The sequence below is a fragment of the Natator depressus genome, chromosome 9, assembly GCF_965152275.1.
Source record: "Natator depressus isolate rNatDep1 chromosome 9, rNatDep2.hap1, whole genome shotgun sequence".
NCBI classification, from domain to species: Eukaryota; Metazoa; Chordata; order Testudines; family Cheloniidae; genus Natator; species Natator depressus.
In genome coordinates, this window is record NC_134242.1 from 89,259,528 (window position 1) to 89,279,519 (window position 19,992).

A 19,992-nucleotide genomic window follows, 5' to 3' on the forward strand; every position below is an offset into this window, starting at 1 on the left:
TCTGCAGAGTACATTTTTCCTCTTTGAAGAATGACTCGCTCACAAGAGGCAGTACTAATAGCAACCCGTGTCTTCAATAAAACTTTTTGCTATCTTAAGCTTGTAGCTCATCACAAATGAGGTTATATTTTCTGACATTCATTACCTAGGGCGCACTGATCCATCCCAGAGAAAGAAAAACTTCAGCTCTCATCGCTTTTAATGACATATTTTTGAATATTTTGTTTTAAACTATGGCAAAAAATATATGATAAAGTGTTATGCTGCCTTAGGCAGGCTGTCATGGAGACTGAAAATTTAGCACAGCTTTTCAAAATCCTGGTTGGCTGGAAGGGTAGTTCTGGCACCCTATTATTTCCCTTGCATAAAAATTAACACATCACAACCACTGGTTACTTTCAATTATGTAGAATCAAATGCTTCTTAAGAGAGATTATAAAATGAGGTTTGCAGAGGCTTAGAAGAATTCTTAAAATTGACAGCTTGACACAACATGATTTCAGATTATGTGAAATCTGACATAAGTATGTGTATGCTGTTTGCAACAAATTCTTTTCAAAGTCATCACGTTGGAAATATTTACAATGAAGGAGTAATAATGTCTTTAATATGCAAATCATTTTAATTGCATTTATTACACTGTCAAGCCTAAAATGAAATATCATTTCTTTCACAAGTGACATGAAAAATTAAAGAAAATGATTGCTTTCATGTCACTTGTATTTCAATAAAAAAAAAAATCAAGTGTTTTCTCCATCCGTGAAGAAGTTCTTCTCCATCTCAGCAATTTTCCTTCAAAACAGTTTGGCTGACGTTTACAATTTTTTAATTTTCTAATTTATATCCCTATTTACATCTCTCTTTCTCTCCTGGTTCCCAAAGTTACACCATTGACGTGCTTCCCAATCTAGTAGGGCCTGACTCTGCAAGTTGCAGAACGCGACCAACTCCTGCTGACCTCAGTGGGAGTTGAAGGCTGTCAACACCTCATAGGAAGCATGCAGCACCTTTTAGGACTGGACCTGTTGTCTATAGATGAGACAGCTGATCCTGCTGCCAATGAATTCATTAGGAGTTGTGCCATTAACCTTAATGGAAGCAGAATTAAGGCCTTATTTTGTAGCACAGAAACGTGTGTATTTTCCAATTTGTTATATTCCTTTCTGCGACTTTTCAGTGCCTTTTCTCTTAAAGAGCCACAAGCTCGAGGCTCGGAATGACTTATCTAACCTACCCATGGTAATAGCCATCCTCCTCTTTTCCCCCAAATACATGGCCTCAATCAGTCATTTCCACTTCCTTCTACTCAGTTGAGAACATTATATGATTGTGCTTGGGTTAAGAACCAGGAAGTGGAATTTATTAGAAACTGAGCACTCTCCTCTCAGTGTCCAAGTGACATGTGACTAGTCAGTACAAATGGTGAAAAGCAAATTAGATTATTAAAACTGACAGAATTTTTACAATCTCCTGGATTATCAGGAATACAGGTAAATAGTTTTTAAAGTTTTATTTTCAGCGTCTTTTTAATTTGAGCAATGAGGCCTCAAATAGCAAGGGCAGGGCTACGCTAGGGCCGGGATCGATGCTCTGAGATCGATCCACTGGCAGTCCATTTAGTGGGTCTAGTAAAGACCCACCAAATCGACTGCAGATCACTCTCCAGTCGACCAGAGATTTTCTCCTGTCAACCCCCCATGGTGCATACATCAATCTAATGTATGTCGACTCCAGCTACATTATTCATGTAGCTGGAGTTGCACCGTATAGGTCTACTTACTGCGGTAGTGTAGACATATCCCAACTCGGTGACTGATGATGCGAGTGCAGAATGAAGCCCCAGATAATGGGCTGGGATGTATAATGAATGAAACCTTAAAAACCACGTACTTGTGTGGCTATAAAGAATCCCATGGTGCTTTTCACAAGCACTGGGTTTGGCCTGGTGTCCTAAATTTAAATGCGCCCTCCTCTTCCCCTTTCCCTGCTGTGCAGTGCGCTGACATCCTTACCCCACAGAGGTGGCTCTGTGCTTTGTAAAGTGCTTTGGTGTCCTGTGGGATGAAAGGAGCTATATAAATAAAATACAATTGCTGCTGTTTGTTTTATATTGCTGCGAGCGAGAAACAAATTGTATTATTAAGTGTAGTTAGTCACTTTTGCTTTACTAATAAATGATACACTCCAGCTGCCAGTCTTGTCATGCGGCTCATTAAGTTACACAAGCGTGAAAGATGCCATACATATTTAATAACTACTGCCATTGTTGGAGGAGGGCAGAAGATGCCAGGAGCAATACTATGATAGTGCACATATCATTTGTTTGGAAAGAACAAACCCTAACTAGGTAAACAATCAGATACATGTACTAAAGGATGCTACAGGAAATATAGGTTTCAGAGTAACAGCCGTGTTAGTCTGTATTCACAAAAAGAAAAGGAGTACTTGTGGCACCTTAGAGACTAACCAATTTATTTGAGCATGAGCTTTCGTGAGCTACAGCTCACTTCATCGGATGCATCAGCTCACGAAAGCTCATGCTCAAATAAATTGGTTAGTCTCTAAGGTGCCACAAGTACTCCTTTTCTTTTTACAGGAAATATACTGGGCATTGAACAGTTATACAGGCCAATATGCAAATATTTATTGCCTGGTGGCTCTAATTAAAAGATAACAAAGACAACAGTTGTTAGTCTATAGTAATTGTCCAAACCAGTACAGATGGTTTTGTTTTTTCATATACATAAAGCATCTATGTACTTAAGTTTGAAAGGCTTTTAATTTAGATGAAGGAAAACAGCAAGAAGGAACATAAGTAGCCACGAGAGAGAGCACTGTGAATGTTTGGCTATGTCTGCACAGCATGCTAGAAGTGTGATTCCCTTGCTTATGTACATGTCCTCGAGCTAGCTCGTATGGGCTTGTGTGAGTATAACTAGCAGGGTAGCCGCAGGACCATGGGTCGCGGCAGCTGAGTACATACCCACCAGTTTCAGGTAGGTTTGTACTCAGCATGCTTAATCTGTGCCTCCCATTACCGCTACCCCGGCTACACTGCTAGTTACGCTCACACTCATCAGGCTAGCGCAAGTATGTGTTTATGAGCAGGGGACTTTCACTCCTAGCTCACAATGTAGACACAGCCTTAGAGTGTCCTTTTGTAACAAACTGCTGCAATCTTGAGAACAAAATGGTTACCATCTCCGCACAGGTAGAATTCTTAGACATTTAAAGGTGCAGAACACAACAAAGTACAATACACCTATTGCAGGTTTGAGAGCTGATACTGTAGTATTTACTATAGACAAATCGTAATGTTACAATGTATATTATACTTTAAAGAAAAATATATTATATGCTGAAAACGTACTTACCATATCTTGTAAATGGAAAAGATACATTGGGTACAGAACATAAAATGACGCTGTATGTTGGCAGATACAGCTTTAATGTAGGCCTGTATTATGAAATGTTTCCTGACAATACAGAAACATCATTTTCCACAGTTATTTTCCTTCATCTTTCCTACCGTACATTTTAATAATATAATGTCTTACAATTGGAATAATTTTATTTTTGTGTAATTTTGTTAAATTTGTAACTCTCTGTCTTATTCTGAAGCCACTTGTGTGTTTAGAACACATTACTGGCATTTACTTTTTGATCAAATAATCCTCTAACAATTCCATTCCCTGTTGTCCAATAAAGGCTAATATTCCTTTGATTTGTAAGTGTTCAGCCTCAGGAAATGAAATTATACATGTTCTGTCGCTCTGAAAGGGAATTTCAGATTTAAATTCTACTGCATATGTACAGCTAATGGATTAAAATGAGAGAGAAAATTACAACTTAGGTTGGATCTTGGGTCATCACCTTTTCAAGCAAAGGTCTACCTGTCATGCAAGTGGAAATGCTAATTGGCTGACTGCCACTGAAATTATCTCTGCCGGACGATGGAAGGAATGGCATGAGCAAAGGTAAAATTGTAAGCGTGATTCAAGTTTCAAAGTCAAATGCTTGGTGACAAAGAAAAGGACTGGAGCTAGTTGAATTACTCATTGCAAATAAATTCAGATGAATATAACCTCTGGGGTTTTTATCCTGTTCGTGAACAGATCCTAATTTCAACTCATGTGTTTGTTTTCCCCAAGGATTCACCAAATAGTTTGTGAATGTACAGGATGAAAATTGTTGATCCAAAGTGTTGACTCTACCGACTGTATTCACTGTTTATGATATGGGATGGTTGCCTAGGTCACATTGTATTGTTTCCACTCCTTGGTTGGATGACTGAAATCTTTAAAGCAGGAGAATAAGGAATAATGGTAATAAGCAACATATATGACATAATGAATAGTGAATACCGTTGATCCCATGCAGATATGGGTTGTCCTCTGAAGAATTAACCATTCCCAAGCATTCCTCTGAACAGCAATCCATATACATGAATGTTTACAAATAACTCGTAAAGGACCTTAATGTGGTTGGACTGAACAGGAATATGGGATTAGAACAAATGCTCATGAACAGGTGTCCCACTGCATAGCTGCCTAAAATCTTCTACCCTATCCACAAACACCATGTTGCTGATCCACAAGGCTTTAAGTGGTGCAGAATGCTCACAAGCCCTCTACAAAGGGGTGGGATAAACTGCATGAGCTGTTCCGACAGCCATGGATCCCCAAGGCACAGGTTGCTCCCTCCAACTCATCCCTGTTTCCTCCCAGATCAGGACGGAGGTGGCATAAAAGCCATGATAGTGGATTTATGCCACTGAAAGTTTCCCCTAGGCAGGTAATGGAGTTACACCAAATGTGAATTTGGTCCCATATATTCAACAGGGAATATGCTTGCCTACCCTAATCCAGGTTCCAGGGGAACATGCTCTACCCCAAATGATCATTCAACTCGAACTATCCATACTCTCCAAAGACACATGGAAAATAAACTGATTAGTTCCATAAAGACCAGTCCCTCTGCCCCAGGGGACAAGAAAATTAATAGTTTCAATCTCCTCTGATTTAAAATTCTTATTACTACCCGCTCCCTGGGACTGTATTGTTTCCTGCTGAGAATAGTAGGCAGTGTATCTGGAGCTTCCTAATTGTGTGATGACTTGAGACTGCAGCAACCTGATCTGGGACCTAAGTTTCCATTTGCTTTACCTTCAGTAATGTTATTCAAAGGGACTCTAATGGAAAGAGGCTAATCAATTATTGAAATGAATTCAGCTTTGTTTCTAAAGTTTGTATAATGCCAACAAATTGAAATGGGACAAATGAACCCCTCCTCCCTGGGTTCATGTGGCTGGCTGGAGAATATCAAACTATTGCAGAGAATCTGCATAAAGAGACCTCATACAGTCAGCAACACTTACAAAAATAACTGTCTACACCTCCAGTTATAAGAGCACATTTCCCTGGTATTGATCCTTGCCTGGAGTTTTCAGTGAGAGTTTCTATTCATAACTACACTTGAATATTTTCCGGCTGCTTTTTTTATTTTCTCGGGGGGGGAGGGAGGGTTGTTTTGTTTTGTTTTGTTTTTATGGTTCATCTGTTCCTTATAATTGCTCTGATCACCTTTTCTTTTACTCTGGAAGAAGTAACAAGAAATAGTAGCATCTCTCTCTAGTTTGGCCAGTGATGTTAGTGTGCACAAAAGTGGCAAAGAGATGGTTGGGCAGACTTGAGTGATAGGAGGAACACTTTGGGGTAAATTACCCAGGGTGATTCCACTGACTTCTTCAGGGCTGATCTTTATCCTTTTAGTTTCACATAGAGCTAGTCAAAAAGGGTAAATATTAGTGAAAAAGTTTGGTATCACTTTTATTTTTGCAGGTTTAGAAAACAGGACAATTTTTCCTTTATTCATTTTTGTGACTGCTTTTTATCAAATTTTTCAGATTTGAAAATGTTCGGATTCCTGTTTTTCTTCCTCCCCAACTCTTTATTTTCTTAATCAGTTTTGCCATTGAAGAGGTGTTTATGGGCAAGGAGGAAAGCAGGAGTGGGGAAGGAAAAAATCATTTTCATGATTTTTCAAGGAAAATTCAAAAGTGATTTTTTTTTCACAGAAATGTTAGTTCTCTAGCAGAAGCCTCAGGGCTGCAATACCTGCCCTATAATTTTTCTGCCTGTGGCCTTGCTGGGGAGGAAGGACAATCCACTGGGGAGGCTATTATTGGCCTGGGATTCAGGAAACTCAGGTTCAATTCTAGACTCAGCCACAGACTTTCTTTGCAACCTTGGGCAAGTCACTTAATCTTCCCTGTACCTCAATTTTATAAAATGGGGATAGTATTTCCCTGCCTCTTAGGAGTGCAGGGAGGATAAAATCCATTAATAGTTGTGAAGCACTTAGATACATTGATGATAATGTCTATGCAATTATGTAGCTTGGAGGGGTTTTTTTACCCCCCTCACATGCCGGTAGCCCATTTTCAACAGGACTATTCATTTTTATTAGCCTATTATAAAAATCTATAGAGAGATTCTTAGGACCTTGCCATGTTCTGGATTGGCTTGGCCCAATTTCAGATCAGATATGATGGTGCTCCCTCATGGATTCCTTTGCAGGACTGAGTCACTAGTGATCACTTTACATTCTGAAGGCTGTCTTTAGAATGAAGATGGCGAAATGCTTCTTCAAAGTGAAAGCTTAAATTAGGATAGGTGGCATCTCAGGCAGGCGTCTCATAAAAATTCTAAGATACCTGATGACCCTCACATAGTCCCCGGGTGTTAGAATTCAATGTCTAAAATAAAAAGTTTTGTACTCGAACTCAGTTAAAAGAAACGAGTTATTGAAGATTTGGGAAATAAACCAGCTTGAAGTTTTATAGTAAGTCATTTCTGGATAAGGACTAGAGCTGGGTGAATAATGCAAATATATTTTCATCAAATATTCATTCAAATTGTTTATTGAAGTCCCTTCGGCCACATTAGCCCTGCTTTGGTGTATGCTTTCCATGAACATTGGAGATCTAGTTTGTTTGTGGAAAGCAAATTCAGTATTCTCACTGGAAGTTTTGGTTGTTCATCCCATCAAGGCAGTGATGTTCCGTGAATGGAAAAAGATGCTAAATTGATAGGATCATTTTTTCATTGTGAAGAATGCACTCTATTAGTTATGTGTGAACAAAGCCTGGGCAATGCATTTATGTTTTTTAAAATAGTTCTAGGTCTCATAGCTCCAACAAAGAATAGCATGTAGCATGTCTGATTATTGTGATACCTTCCAAAATCAAATCAAACCCTTCTTTGGGCATACAGTACAGAAAGGAAATTGCCGGTGGAAAGAAGTTGTTTTAGAAAATTACAAAGGGGACTCAAAACTGGGCTTTGAATAGACTCTGTGCTCCGGAGTCCTATAAAGTATACAAAAACGTAAGGAAATGAAACATAGTCCCTTATTTCTAGGTGACCTGTTTGTGTAGTTTGTTTTTTCAATGTGCCTTTTACATTATTTGATAACGTTGTGTCAGCCGTACAGAGGCAAGCCATTAAACTAAATATTTTAAAACAACCAACTATACAGTATACAAGCTCTAACCCGTCTCCCATTTATTTTAATATGCATTCTTAAAAACTTACCAAATTGGAAACTAATTACAAGATCAAAACCATCCCATCTGTTAATTTAGGATGCAGAGCTGCATTTTAAACTGCTGCTTTTTTGGCTCTTTTTTTTTTCTCATTGCTAAGGATACAAATCAGCTCAAAGCCAACAGCACAGCATCAGAAGGAGAGTTCAGTTCAGGTCGATCTGTCTTCAGAACATCCAAGTTAGAAGAGTAAGAAAAGATTGTTTTGAGACCAGCCAGAGATTCCCTTTCCACAACACAATGTATTTCTGAACTCCCTGTCTCAGTCTCACTTTTACCTGCCAGCTCCCATTTGCTTTTCTCTCCATCAGCAAGTATTCTTGAAAATCCCTGTGATAAAATGCCATGGGAAAAGCTGGCATTGGAGCCATCAGTTTGCCCAGCAGATCTGACAAGTGCTACTGTACAAAATGTCCTTGTCTAGTAATATCTACTGACCCTACTTCTATATTTTATTTTTCAAAAGGAATTTCCAAGTTCAGATCTCATGAATTATGCCCAACTCCCAGAAGCTGAGAATTCACAGATGCTCCAAAGCTGGACTTTGATTTTCAGATTGGTCACGTGTTTCTAATATGTGCCGCCTTTAGCATGTTGCATAAAAGACTAGATTGCTTCTAGCCCTGCGTGATTGCATAGGTGGGGACAGAGTAGGCACAGCAAGGAGGCTGCCCCCTCATTCGGACCCATGGCGTTGAGTCTTGGAATTTTGGGTGTTCAGCACAAGGGCTGGTTGAAAAATTTCTCTCAACTTTTTAACCAACATGGAACTTGGTTTTCAGTTATGCTAATTTTGCAGGAAGTGTTTGATTTCTTTGAAAAAATAATGGAGTTTTGCTGGAAATTTCAAACACTTTCATTTAATTGGAATTTCCCTGAAAGGAAAATTTGCTTCATTTTCTTTTGTTCCCCGACACCCTGGATTCAACACCTTTGAAAAATCAGGTCCTATGTATTTTTCTCCCTCAGATCTCTTTCCTTTTATGATAGGTAGTCCCACATCTCTAGCAACTCCTCACTCCATAAATATAAAGAGCACTTCCTACAGCAATTACCAGACTTAAACAATCGTATTAAGTAGCCCCCATAAAATTGTGTTTGAGCTTTAAGTAAGGACTGTCACTATTGGGCAACTTATTTCGACTGATTCCTTTTGTGGCCACTTAAAACATTCCATGACTGTCTTCTTTTCCTGATGTGCTTAAATGCTATAATCTAAAAGACTAACATGTTGATGTATTTAGCATCTGTTTCTCTCTCCTGTTACTAGTGTAAAGGCTTCTCCAAACAATTAGCCAGCTTCTCTTTCGGCTTATGCTAGTGTATGTGTATCTACAAGCACAGAACAATTTTTTTCAAACATATTAATTATTCCAATTTTATCTGACAAATTTAAAATATTTCTTTTTTCTAGACTGAACGTTAATATTTGAAATGTGAGCAGTTTTGCACTGTTATGGTTTGTTAGCTGGTCAAAAACTGGAATAAAACTTATGCAAAATTTTTCATGTAAATTTTGGCCCTTTTTGCTGAAATTTGAAGTTTTAGATGAAAAAAATTTTCAACTCGCCTCTCTGGACAGATGTGTCCATTTCTGTGCCCTGATTGACTGACAGTGCAATCTCACTCAATGTGAACACTTGCATGAGTGAAATTAAAGTGTGTTCTTTCTGAACAGCTCAGCGTTGAAATTTTGCAGCCTTTGCACTGTTTGAAATTCACAAACAGTTCTACCAGTAAAACTCAGTTGCTCAGTTATTGATGACAAGCACATGCAAATGGGGGTGAGCACGGGTGAACTCCAAGCTTTTGGGGGTAAGGACCGTTTTTTGGTTTTCTGGTTGTACAGCACCTAGAACAAGGGGAGGGGGGTCTGGTCCAGGACTGGACTCCTAGGACTATCGTACTACTACTAATAAATAATAACTGTTATTCCATTTTAAATTCAAATAGGTTGTTAAAGAAAAACTTTTGAGTAATTTATCCAACTCTAATCATAGCAAAGGTTTTTTTATTTTTTTTTTCCTAAGAAGTGTAGAGGGTGGATCTCTAAAAATGCCTTCATCTTTTATGGATATATTTTTTCATTTATTGTATTTGTGTCCCTTTCCGTTGAAATGCAACTTCAGATGAGAATGTAGTCAGAATTAAAGCCAATATTTATTTGAAGTAAAAATAGCATCAAACTGAAGCTCATTAAATCATGTCTGACCAATGCTGCATAGAAAAGAAACATCACTGATTTCTATCGCTCGCCTACTGTTTCCTCCTCTTTTCCTCACTGCTTGAGATGTCTGGCCTGGCACCTCTCATGCTGCTAAAGGCAGTGCTCTTAAATGCCACCAGTGAAGCCTTTTGTTATCACTCTTTCCCTTTTCCCCCTTAGCTCTTGACCAGCTACTTGTAATTTCACTGAGCGTAGCTGTGATTGCTGTTATTCAACAAAGGGGCTTGAAGATGGGTTGTTCTCAAGCTGCACAACCCGAAGCCCAAGTTCCTCAGTGCACAGAATACTTTCTCTCTTAAATAGCATCTTCTAAAATCCTGGGACTAGTCACGTCGCTTCTCTGTTTTCCCTCCCACCTTCTGTCTATTTAGATTGTACCTAAACTAAAACTCTTTGAGGCAGGGATAACATCTCTCTATGTATTGGTACAGCCCTGTAACAGAGTGGCACCCACCTCTCATGAGCGCATCCTTGTTCAGATGTGTGTCTGCACCTCTTTCAGTCTGCGATGACCCCTTCTGGCAGCTTCTAGTGCAGGGAACGGCAATGTTTGGCCCGTGGCCTGCCAGAGAAATCCGCTGGTGGGCCAGGCCGGTTTCTTTACCTGCAGGGTCCACAGGTTCAGCCGATCGCAGCTCCCACTGGCCGTGGTTCGCCATCCCAGGCCAATGGAGCTGCAGGAAGGGCGGCCAGCACATCCCTCGGCCCGCGCCGCTTCCCGCAGCCCCCATTGGCCTGGGACGGCGAACCGCGGCCAGTGGGAGCTGCGATCGGCCGAACCTGCGAACGCTGCAGATAAACAAACCGTCCCGGCCCGCCAGCAGCTTTTCCTGGTGGGGCTCGTGCCAAAGGTTGCCGATCCCTGTTCTGGTGACTCAAACCTCTGGCCAAGTTACACACAGTCTGTATGGAACAACTCAAACAGACCCCTTCCAGGGTATTAGTCCAAAAAAGTCTTTAAGCGCTCCTGGCCCTGGTAGGGGGCAGTGCCCCCAGGGCTTCTCCCTGGAGACTCTTCACCCACTTTGATCTGTTCTGGCTCCAGCTCTCCAGCAGGGCCTCTTAACAGTTCAGATCTCCTTCAGGAGGGTTATCACTGTCCAACTGTAGGCCACTTCCCCAGTAGCGTATTGGAGGGGAGCGGACCTGGACCCACCCACTAGTCCAGGTCCCAGCCCAGGGACCTAAGAATAGCAGCCACATGCTGCCAAGTCCCTTTAACTAAATTGCTTTCAGCTCCCTGGGTCACTTCCCCAAAGCCCCTTCACCTTCACATATGCTTCACCTTTACAGTAGGGCATACCACAAGTCTCAGCAGCCAGCCTGGATCTCCCTCTTATTCCCCTGGTCACTGCCAGCAACTGCTCTATCCTTGGTTCTGTGGTTCCCTTCAGCCAGCCAGGAGCACCATTTGTACTCCTCTGGCTCCAGCAAGGAACTGTCTCTCTCTCTCTCTCTCTCTCTCTCTCTCTCTCTTCACCTTCTTTGACATTGGTCTGCAACCCTCTAATTGGCTGATCCCTGCAGCCTTTCCCTGATTGGCTGCCTCCTGCGCAGTCTACCTAGGCCTCTTGGAGGACTTAGCTTCTTTCTGGGATGGGGTGTGGTAGGATCCTGAGGCCTCCAGCACCCCATCACAAGCCCCAAGCAAAATGGTTCCCGTTCTTGGCTGGGGGCTTCAGACGCTAGTTATAATACAACTAGTAAATAAAAATATTACTTTTATTCCAGAAGAATGTTGTTCTTACCAAATAATTATAGTCAAATATGTAATGTTTTCTTCTGTACTGCATTATTGTGTGAGCAATAATAAATTTAGTAAATTAGCTAGTTCATTCTTTTTTATTTATTTTTAGTTTACTTGAATTTAAAATTAGATTTCAGATAACTAGGTAGACAAACATGTATAAGAATTCCATGGTATAAATTGCTCTGCATGACAGGACCTTACAAAAATGATTACAGGCAGATTCACAATGCAAAAATTATTTATATGACAGGAAGCAGAAAGACAAATTACTCAGAGACTATGTACATGCTCTTCTATAATTGCTCATAAATTATTACGGTTCATATAAAATGCACCCAGATTCCCTAGACCACTAGGTATATTTATAATAACAATCATGTTAAATCACTAGAAAATGGAGGAAATGCAATACACATTGTAGGATGCTAACACAGAAATACAGGAAATTGTTGGCAGCAAAGTTAATTGTAATTCACTGTATATATTTAAAGTCTTCCCTTTCACTTCACTATTGAAGGCATCATCCAGTTCTTCATTATGGGGATAACATTAAGATATATTGATTGCATCTGGTCTGTAAACAATTTCACTAGAGAAGCAACTAGAGCTGGGATCTTCAGAGGACTCTAAGGGGTTCAGGTATCAAATACCACTGAAAGCCAATGAGAATTAGATGGCAAACTCCATTAGGACTCTCTTGAAAATCTCAGCATGCATGCATTAGGGATTACTGCCGAGTTCTGGAAGTGAAATAAAACAGAAATAAAATTTGCTATATTATTTAAAAGATGATAAAACAGCATCACCTACATGAGAAAGAAATTGGAATAATAGCTTATGTCTTTCATCTCTCATTGACTTCCATTCCCTGAGTTGGTGCTTGTGGAAAATTGACTTAAATCAGATCTAGCATATAGCTAGCCAACGTTGACCAATGTAGTGCATTGTTCAGGATGTTGCAATGGGAAGTGGGAGAAATTGATTTGACTCATGGAACTGCTGGAGCTCAACTCTCTCCTACTCCCCTTCTGCTGTCCACAAGTGTTTCCCTTGTTTAAAGTACACCAAAAAAGCTATTAAACTGTCATTCCAAACAGGCCACACCCTTCCCTCCTCTATTTTTCTGGCAAGAGACTGATCCATGTAGAAGAAGGAAATGCTCTACCAGACCAAGTCATCTTTAAAGGGCCCTCACCTCAGCCGGTGGGAAAGAGTCTGGTTTTGGCTGGTGATCAGTTCCGGAGGAGCAGTAGGGGAGGCAGCCTCCCCAACAAGAAACCAGCCCTAATTATGCGTCTTTTGAGCCACAGAAATGCAGCCATCTCTGTGGAACATGGAATCAGCACACAACAGCTCCAGCTCCTCAGAAGGGACTTGAGAATAGAGAAAGAGCTAGATGGTGATATGTTTATTTTATGATGAATGGAAAATGGGACTGTACTGGAAGGTATAGCTTGTTGTTTCGGTGCATGTCACTGACCCTCTGTGAAAGGTAATATACAGCGTTTTTTGTGCTCTCAGTGTACTCTCACTGCTCTGAATGCTGAAAAGATATTTTAACTAACTCTCTTTATTGTTGTACAGCAAATGTCTAAAATACATATGAGTTTGCCATTGACTTGAATGGGCTTTAGATGAGGCCCTTCTTAAGAAGCAGTAGATTATCGGGTTGGAAAGAATACATGTCAGATACATTTATTATATAGCACAATGCCTCTCCTGGCTTTTCTTTAATGTCATTCATTTTTTTCTCCTTACCGCCATGGATATACCACATAGCAAGAGCAAGCCCAACACAAATGATGGCAAACTTAGTTCTTGATAATAGAGTGTCAAACTCCGCCTTAGCAGCTCCAGTCATTTCTAATGACTGCTTTGAGAATGCTCCAGATTAATCTAACAATTCATACACTTCAGTGATTGACAGCAGAACAAGGAGAAAAATTCCAGCTACACATAAGCTTAGGCAGCCTGACCTAGATTTTAGCCTCTCCGGCTACATAAGAGGAAGCATTCTTGATTATGCTTTTTAACAAGAGGGAAAATAGTTAGGGGGGGAGAAAGTCATCTTCTGTTTGATTAATCTTTCTTTGATAATTAAGATTTAGTCCATGCTCACTGCAAGATTTTTTTTCTAAATGTCATCAAATGTTAGAAGCCCTATTATAAATCATTACCTCATTTTCAGTCAGTTCTTGACATCTCTCTGCTCTCCATAATTAGCATCTCACAGAATGCTCCTTTAAGCGAGTTGGCTATCTAGCCAAGGAAATGAACCGAAGAACCCGCACGTGGGCAGAAACAATGGTGTGATGCATCACATGCACAAACATCTCCCCTTCCACTGCTGCATCTGGTGTCCGAATAGTCTGATCACTGCTGCTTCTGGTGTCCGACTAGTCTGAGCCCAGTTGCAGGTTTGCTCTTTGTTGTATTTGGATACAATTAGAGGGGGAAAAAAGAGTCTAGTGTCCAGTGTGTTTTGCTTTCCTTTTCCTTTTGATACACAGATCCTGAGCTGGTGTAAACTGTCAGCGCTCCATTGGCTTCACTGGAGCTATAACAAATTTATAAATGTATGACAAATAGTGAGACAATATTGTTTTAATAATAATAATAGTTCTTATATAGCACTTTTCATCCATAGATCTCAAGGTGTTTTACAAAAGAGGTCAGTATCATTATTCCCATAACGGAACATAACCCAGGTCTCCCAAATCCCAGTTTACTGGTCTGTCCACTAGGCCACAATGCCTCCCACTAGCTTTTTGTTTCTTTGTACTTGTCTGTCTACATCCATCTGTTGTCCTTCATACTTAGATTGTAAGCTCTTTGGAGCAGGGATTGTCTTTTTGTTCTCTGTATGGACAGCACCTAGCACAATGGGGTCCTGGTTTATGATTGGGGCTCCTAGGTGCTACAGTAATACAAATAATAAATAATACTGAAACCAGCTGAGGATCTGTCCCATAGTGTCTCCAGATTATTATACTAGTAGCTGCGGTAGGGAAGTCTCAGCCAGTCTTCTTCCTTTGTAACTTGGCTCTGAACTACCTCTTGACTTCATAGTGTCTTTTATGCACACTGCATTATTCTAATGTGCTTTGCAGAGTCAAACTAACTTCAACTTTCAAGTTAAAATAATAGAGGGAGGGAGAAATAACGCCTCCTGAAATTGGAAAATAGATGAATTGATAAGGTGGAGTTAAAGGACGCTTAATGTTTGTTTCAGTTGTTCAGTGAGGAGCTAGTGGACATGGAAGTGCTAAGACACAGGATAAAAAATAATTGAAAATGTCTTGACAGAAATAGTAAAAAAAAAAAAAAAAAAAAAAAGAATGATCTTCAAAATTCTGCTTCAGAAGCAACATTTTCCGATTTTGACTAGGTTCTAAATGCAAACTTTTTTCCTAATACCTTTAAATTGTGAGACTCCTCTGAAAAATGACTCTGTAAGAACGGGATCTTCTTACTCACCTGATATGCTTTGTGTGTATTCAGAGCCATAAAAGTCTATTCGTGTTTACTGTGGTCAGCTTTGCTCAACCAACACAGTGGAATCTTTTCTGGCTCATGCATCAATGATGGAATTACTAACTGATCCAAAGCTCATGGACTCGGTTTGAGATCCTGGCAAATAAACAATTTAAGAAATGGCTTTGTACATTCCTTTAGGAAGGTAATGAAAAAATAATAGTTAATGTGTCAGAGCAATTAGAGGTATGCATGAAATAAAGAATAGCTGTCAGAGTAAATGAAAGAAATTAACATATATCCTATAGAGATGGGTATTGGATACACACAGAAAGAGGTCCCGTGGTTGCAAAACATAGCCAAACCTTCAGTGGATGAAAATCAGTATGGCTACATCGAACTCAATGGATCTACCCTGAAATATATCATCTATGTATCATGGATATATACCAGCTGGCCTGTGGATGATATCAATCCCTCATGTAATCCCACTGAAGTCAATGGAATTACATAAAGGATAAATCTTTGATCCAATGTACCTATGTTAGGCATCAAGCAGCAAATTGTGGACTACTGAGCCCTTGCAAAGCCCTGTTGATTGCAGTCAGCAAATATGTGGATATGGGGAAGCAAAAGTGGATGGGAATCTGGGAGGCAGTGACCATGAGTTGGTTGAGTTCAGGATCCTGACGCAGGGAAGAAAGGTAAGCAGCAGGATACGGACCCTGGACTTCAGGAAAGCAGACTTCGACTCCCTCAGGGAACAGATGGCCAGGATCCCCTGGGGAACTAACATGAAGGGGAAGGGAGTCCAGGAGAGCTGGCTGTATTTCAAGGAATCCCTGTTGAGGTTACAGGGACAAACCATCCCGATGAGTCGAAAGAATAGTAAATATGGCAGGCGACCAGCTTGGCTTAATGGTGAAATCCTAGCGGATCTTAAACATAAAAAAGAAGCTTACAAGAAGTGGAAGGTTGGACATATGACCAGGGAAGAGTATAAAAATATTGCTCGGGCATGTAGGAAAGATATCAGGAGGGCCAAATCGCACCTGGAGCTGCAGCTAGCAAGAGATGTCAAGAGTAACAAGAAGGGTTTCTTCAGGTATGTTGGCAACAAGAAGAAAGCCAAGGAAAGTGTGGGCCCCTTACTGAATGAGGGAGGCAACCTAGTGACAGAGGATGTGGAAAAAGCTAATGTACTCAATGCTTTTTTTGCCTCTGTTTTCACTAACAAGGTCAGCTCCCAGACTGCTGCGCTGGGCATCACAGAATGGGGAAGAGATGGCCAGCCCTCTGTGGAGATAGAGGTGGTTAGGGACTATTTAGAAAAGCTGGACGTGCACAAGTCCATGGGGCCGGACGAGTTGCATCCGAGAGTGCTGAAGGAATTGGCGGCTGTGATTGCAGAGCCCTTGGCCATTATCTTTGAAAACTCGTGGCGAACGGGGGAAGTCCCGGATGACTGGAAAAAGGCTAATGTAGTGCCAATCTTTAAAAAAGGGAAGGAGGAGGATCCTGGGAACTACAGGCCAGTCAGCCTCACCTCAGTCCCTGGAAAAATCATGGAGCAGGTCCTCAAAGAATCAATCCTGAAGCACTTACATGAGAGGAAGGTGATCAGGAACAGTCAGCATGGGTTCACCAAGGGAAGGTCATGCCTGACTAATCTAATCGCCTTTTATGATGAGATTACTGGTTCTGTGGATGAAGGGAAAGCAGTGGATGTATTGTTTCTTGACTTTAGCAAAGCTTTTGACACGGTCTCCCACAGTATTCTTGTCAGCAAGTTAAGGAAGTATGGGCTGGATGAATGCACCATAAGGTGGGTAGAAAGCTGGCTAGATTGTCGGGCTCAATGGGTAGTGATCAATGGCTCCATGTCTAGTTGGCAGCCGGTGTCAAGTGGTGTGCCCCAGGGGTCGGTCCTGGGGCCGGTTTTGTTCAATATCTTCATAAATGATCTGGAGGATGGTGTGGATTGCACTCTCAGCAAATTTGCGGATGATACTAAACTGGGAGGAGTGGTAGATACGCTGGAGGGGAGGGATAGGATACAGAAGGACCTAGACAAATTGGAGGACTGGGCCAAAAGAAATCTGATGAGGTTCAATAAGGATAAGTGCAGGGTCCTGCACTTAGGATGGAAGAATCCAATGCACCGCTACAGACTAGGGACCGAATGGCTAGGCAGCAGTTCTGCGGAAAAGGACCTAGGGGTGACAGTGGACGAGAAGCTGGATATGAGTCAACAGTGTGCCCTTGTTGCCAAGAAGGCCAATGGCATTTTGGGATGTATAAGTAGGGGCATAGCGAGCAGATCGAGGGACGTGATCGTTCCCCTCTATTCGACACTGGTGAGGCCTCATCTGGAGTACTGTGTCCAGTTTTGGGCCCCACACTACAAGAAGGATGTGGATAAATTGGAGAGAGTCCAGCGAAGGGCAACAAAAATGATTAGGGGTCTAGAGCACATGACTTATGAAGAGAGGCTGAGGGAGCTGGGATTGTTTAGTCTGCGGAAGAGAAGAATGAGGGGGGATTTGATAGCTGCTTTCAACTACCTGAAAGGGGGTTCCAAAGAGGATGGCTCTAGACTGTTCTCAATGGTAGCAGATGACAGAACGAGGAGTAATGGTCTCAAGTTGCAATGGGGGAGGTTTAGATTGGATATTAGGAAAAACTTTTTCACTAAGAGGGTGGTGAAACACTGGAATGCGTTACCTAGGGAGGTGGTAGAATCTCCTTCCTTAGAGGTTTTTAAGGTCAGGCTTGACAAAGCCCTGGCTGGGATGATTTAACTGGGAATTGGTCCTGCTTCGAGCAGGGGGTTGGACTAGATGACCTTCTGGGGTCCCTTCCAACCCTGATATTCTATGATTCTATGTAACCAATTGCTGGATTTGGACCTTAATGTTTCCCATTACTAAAGAAGATTGTAGTGAAAGAGATTGAGAAGTGGTAGTCAATTGCATTTTTAAGGTGAATTATCAAAGCTACAGAGCCTGGAAATCCAGTTAAAAGAAATTTTAACCAAAGAACATAATCTGACATCAAAAGGACCCCAGCCACATCTTCCGCGTTGCTCTATTAAGCACGATTGCATTACACACCATACAGTAAAGGTATCCTACTGTATAAGACACATGCATGCAACCTAATTAGTGCTTAGAAACAGCCTTTTGTAATGGACTTCAAAATAAAATTATAAAGATGTGGATTATGTCACATCTAATTATTGCTACTGTGTTGTGCTCCCAGTACCAGCCCTGATAGGGTTAACAAGAGCCTGAGAGGCCAGGGCATCACCTGAGACAAGGAGGGCCAGGGTTAATTCGGAGTGAAGCCTAGCTGGGGAAGGGCTGCAAAAGCATTATACAGCCAGGAGGGTGAAAACAGAAGGGGGCTATAGAGCAAGGAGACTGCAGTCACACTGGGTTGAGGGAGGTTGTCAGGGACAAGGAGCAAGTCCAGGGGGAAAGTAAGCCCTCAATCCTGCCCTGGAGTAAGAGACTAGGATGGGGGTGAAGTAGCTACAGGGAGTAGAATAAGATCCATTGGTAAATCTAAGAAGATAGAGAGGCTGGGTAGGATGGAACCCAGCGAAACAGCAGCAGGAATGGGGACTGAGAAGACCTGGGTTGCTGGTTATAGGGTCACTGGGCTGGAACCCGGTGTGGTGGGTTCCCCTCCCAGCCACTGGTATAGTGGCACAGAGACCAGAGCCAGATCCAAATGCAGCCTGGAGACAGCATTTGGACAGTGGTCCAGTTGGACTTTGTAATCCCAGAAGGGGTGGACTGAATGGTGACCAGGCATCAGGGACAAGTTCCCAGAAGAAAGATTGTGTGTTTGTGATTTGGAGACTATAAAAATAGGCTACACAGCACAGCTCACAGGGTAGCTGAAGAAGCACTTTGTGACAGTGACAAAGATCATTAGAAGAGGTGAGAGGAAGAGGTTTAGGGGGTGGATTGAGATCAGATGCTAACATGCATTTTCACTAATTACAGAACTCTAAACTGGTTTTTCAGGTCAAGTAGCTAAGGTAAAAACACTTCTTTATTTATTAAAGAGTTAGTGGAAGTAATGAAATTTTAAAGAGGAAATAGAACTGAATGGAGCTAAAATGCACTCTACAAATGAATTTTTTTTTGTTTTTACATCAGACTAAAATCTATTGAAAACCTTCAATTGTGGTTAACTGTGACGGATGATTCACAATGGCTTAAAAATAAAGATCCTTTTCTTTTTGATTGATTTTATTGCATTTCACAGGTTGTCTCTCACTATCTTGAAAAATATGTCTGTATCTAATATTTCTTTTATTGTTTTCCTTTCAGTTGATGGTTGCATTGACTGGTCAGTGGATCTCAAGACATACATGGCTTTGGCAGGTGAACCAGTCCGAGTGAAATGTGCCCTTTTCTACAGCTATATCAGGACTAATTATAGCATGGCCCAAAGCACAGGTCTTAGGCTTATGTGGTACAAAAACAAAGGAGATTTAGAAGAACCCATTATATTTTCGGAAGTTAGGATGAGCAAGGATGAAGATTCAATATGGTTTCATTCAGCTGAGTTGCAAGACAGTGGATTCTACACGTGTGTTTTAAGGTGGGTATTGTGTTGAATATAACAATACATTTCTATAGTTTTTCTTATTTAAGGCAATGCTTAAATTTAGCTATTTCAGGACTGAAAGGTACTACCAATTAATATATACTCATTATCTTTCTTTTCCTGATTGTTTTTCAGATTGTTGCATTGTCTTGGAATTACAATTTCTCAAATAATTATGATGATCTGTTCCAATAGCTGTAATTAAATATGTCATCACTTCCTTCATTGAGACCGATTTTCAAAGGTTTCTAACTGAGTCACGAAAAAGGGGAGGCAGGGTGTGGCGGCCGCTCAGTTCTGAAGGCTTAAACC

General features: G+C 41.1%; 1 protein-coding gene across 6 annotated transcripts in view; it reads left to right on the forward strand.

Annotated features, from left to right (window-relative positions):
* IL1RAPL2 (interleukin 1 receptor accessory protein like 2) overlaps window positions 1-19,992 on the forward strand; it is a 673,060-nt gene that overhangs the window by 390,801 nt on the left and 262,267 nt on the right. For 5 of the 6 annotated variants that reach the window (XM_074962588.1, XM_074962585.1, XM_074962587.1 and 2 more), the window contains one exon: window positions 19,401-19,674. The exons of the other annotated variant lie outside the window; for it this stretch is intronic. In XM_074962588.1, the coding sequence (XP_074818689.1) occupies window positions 19,401-19,674 (274 nt within the window). The remainder of the gene's footprint in view (window positions 1-19,400; window positions 19,675-19,992) is intronic. 6 annotated transcript variants of the gene reach the window in all.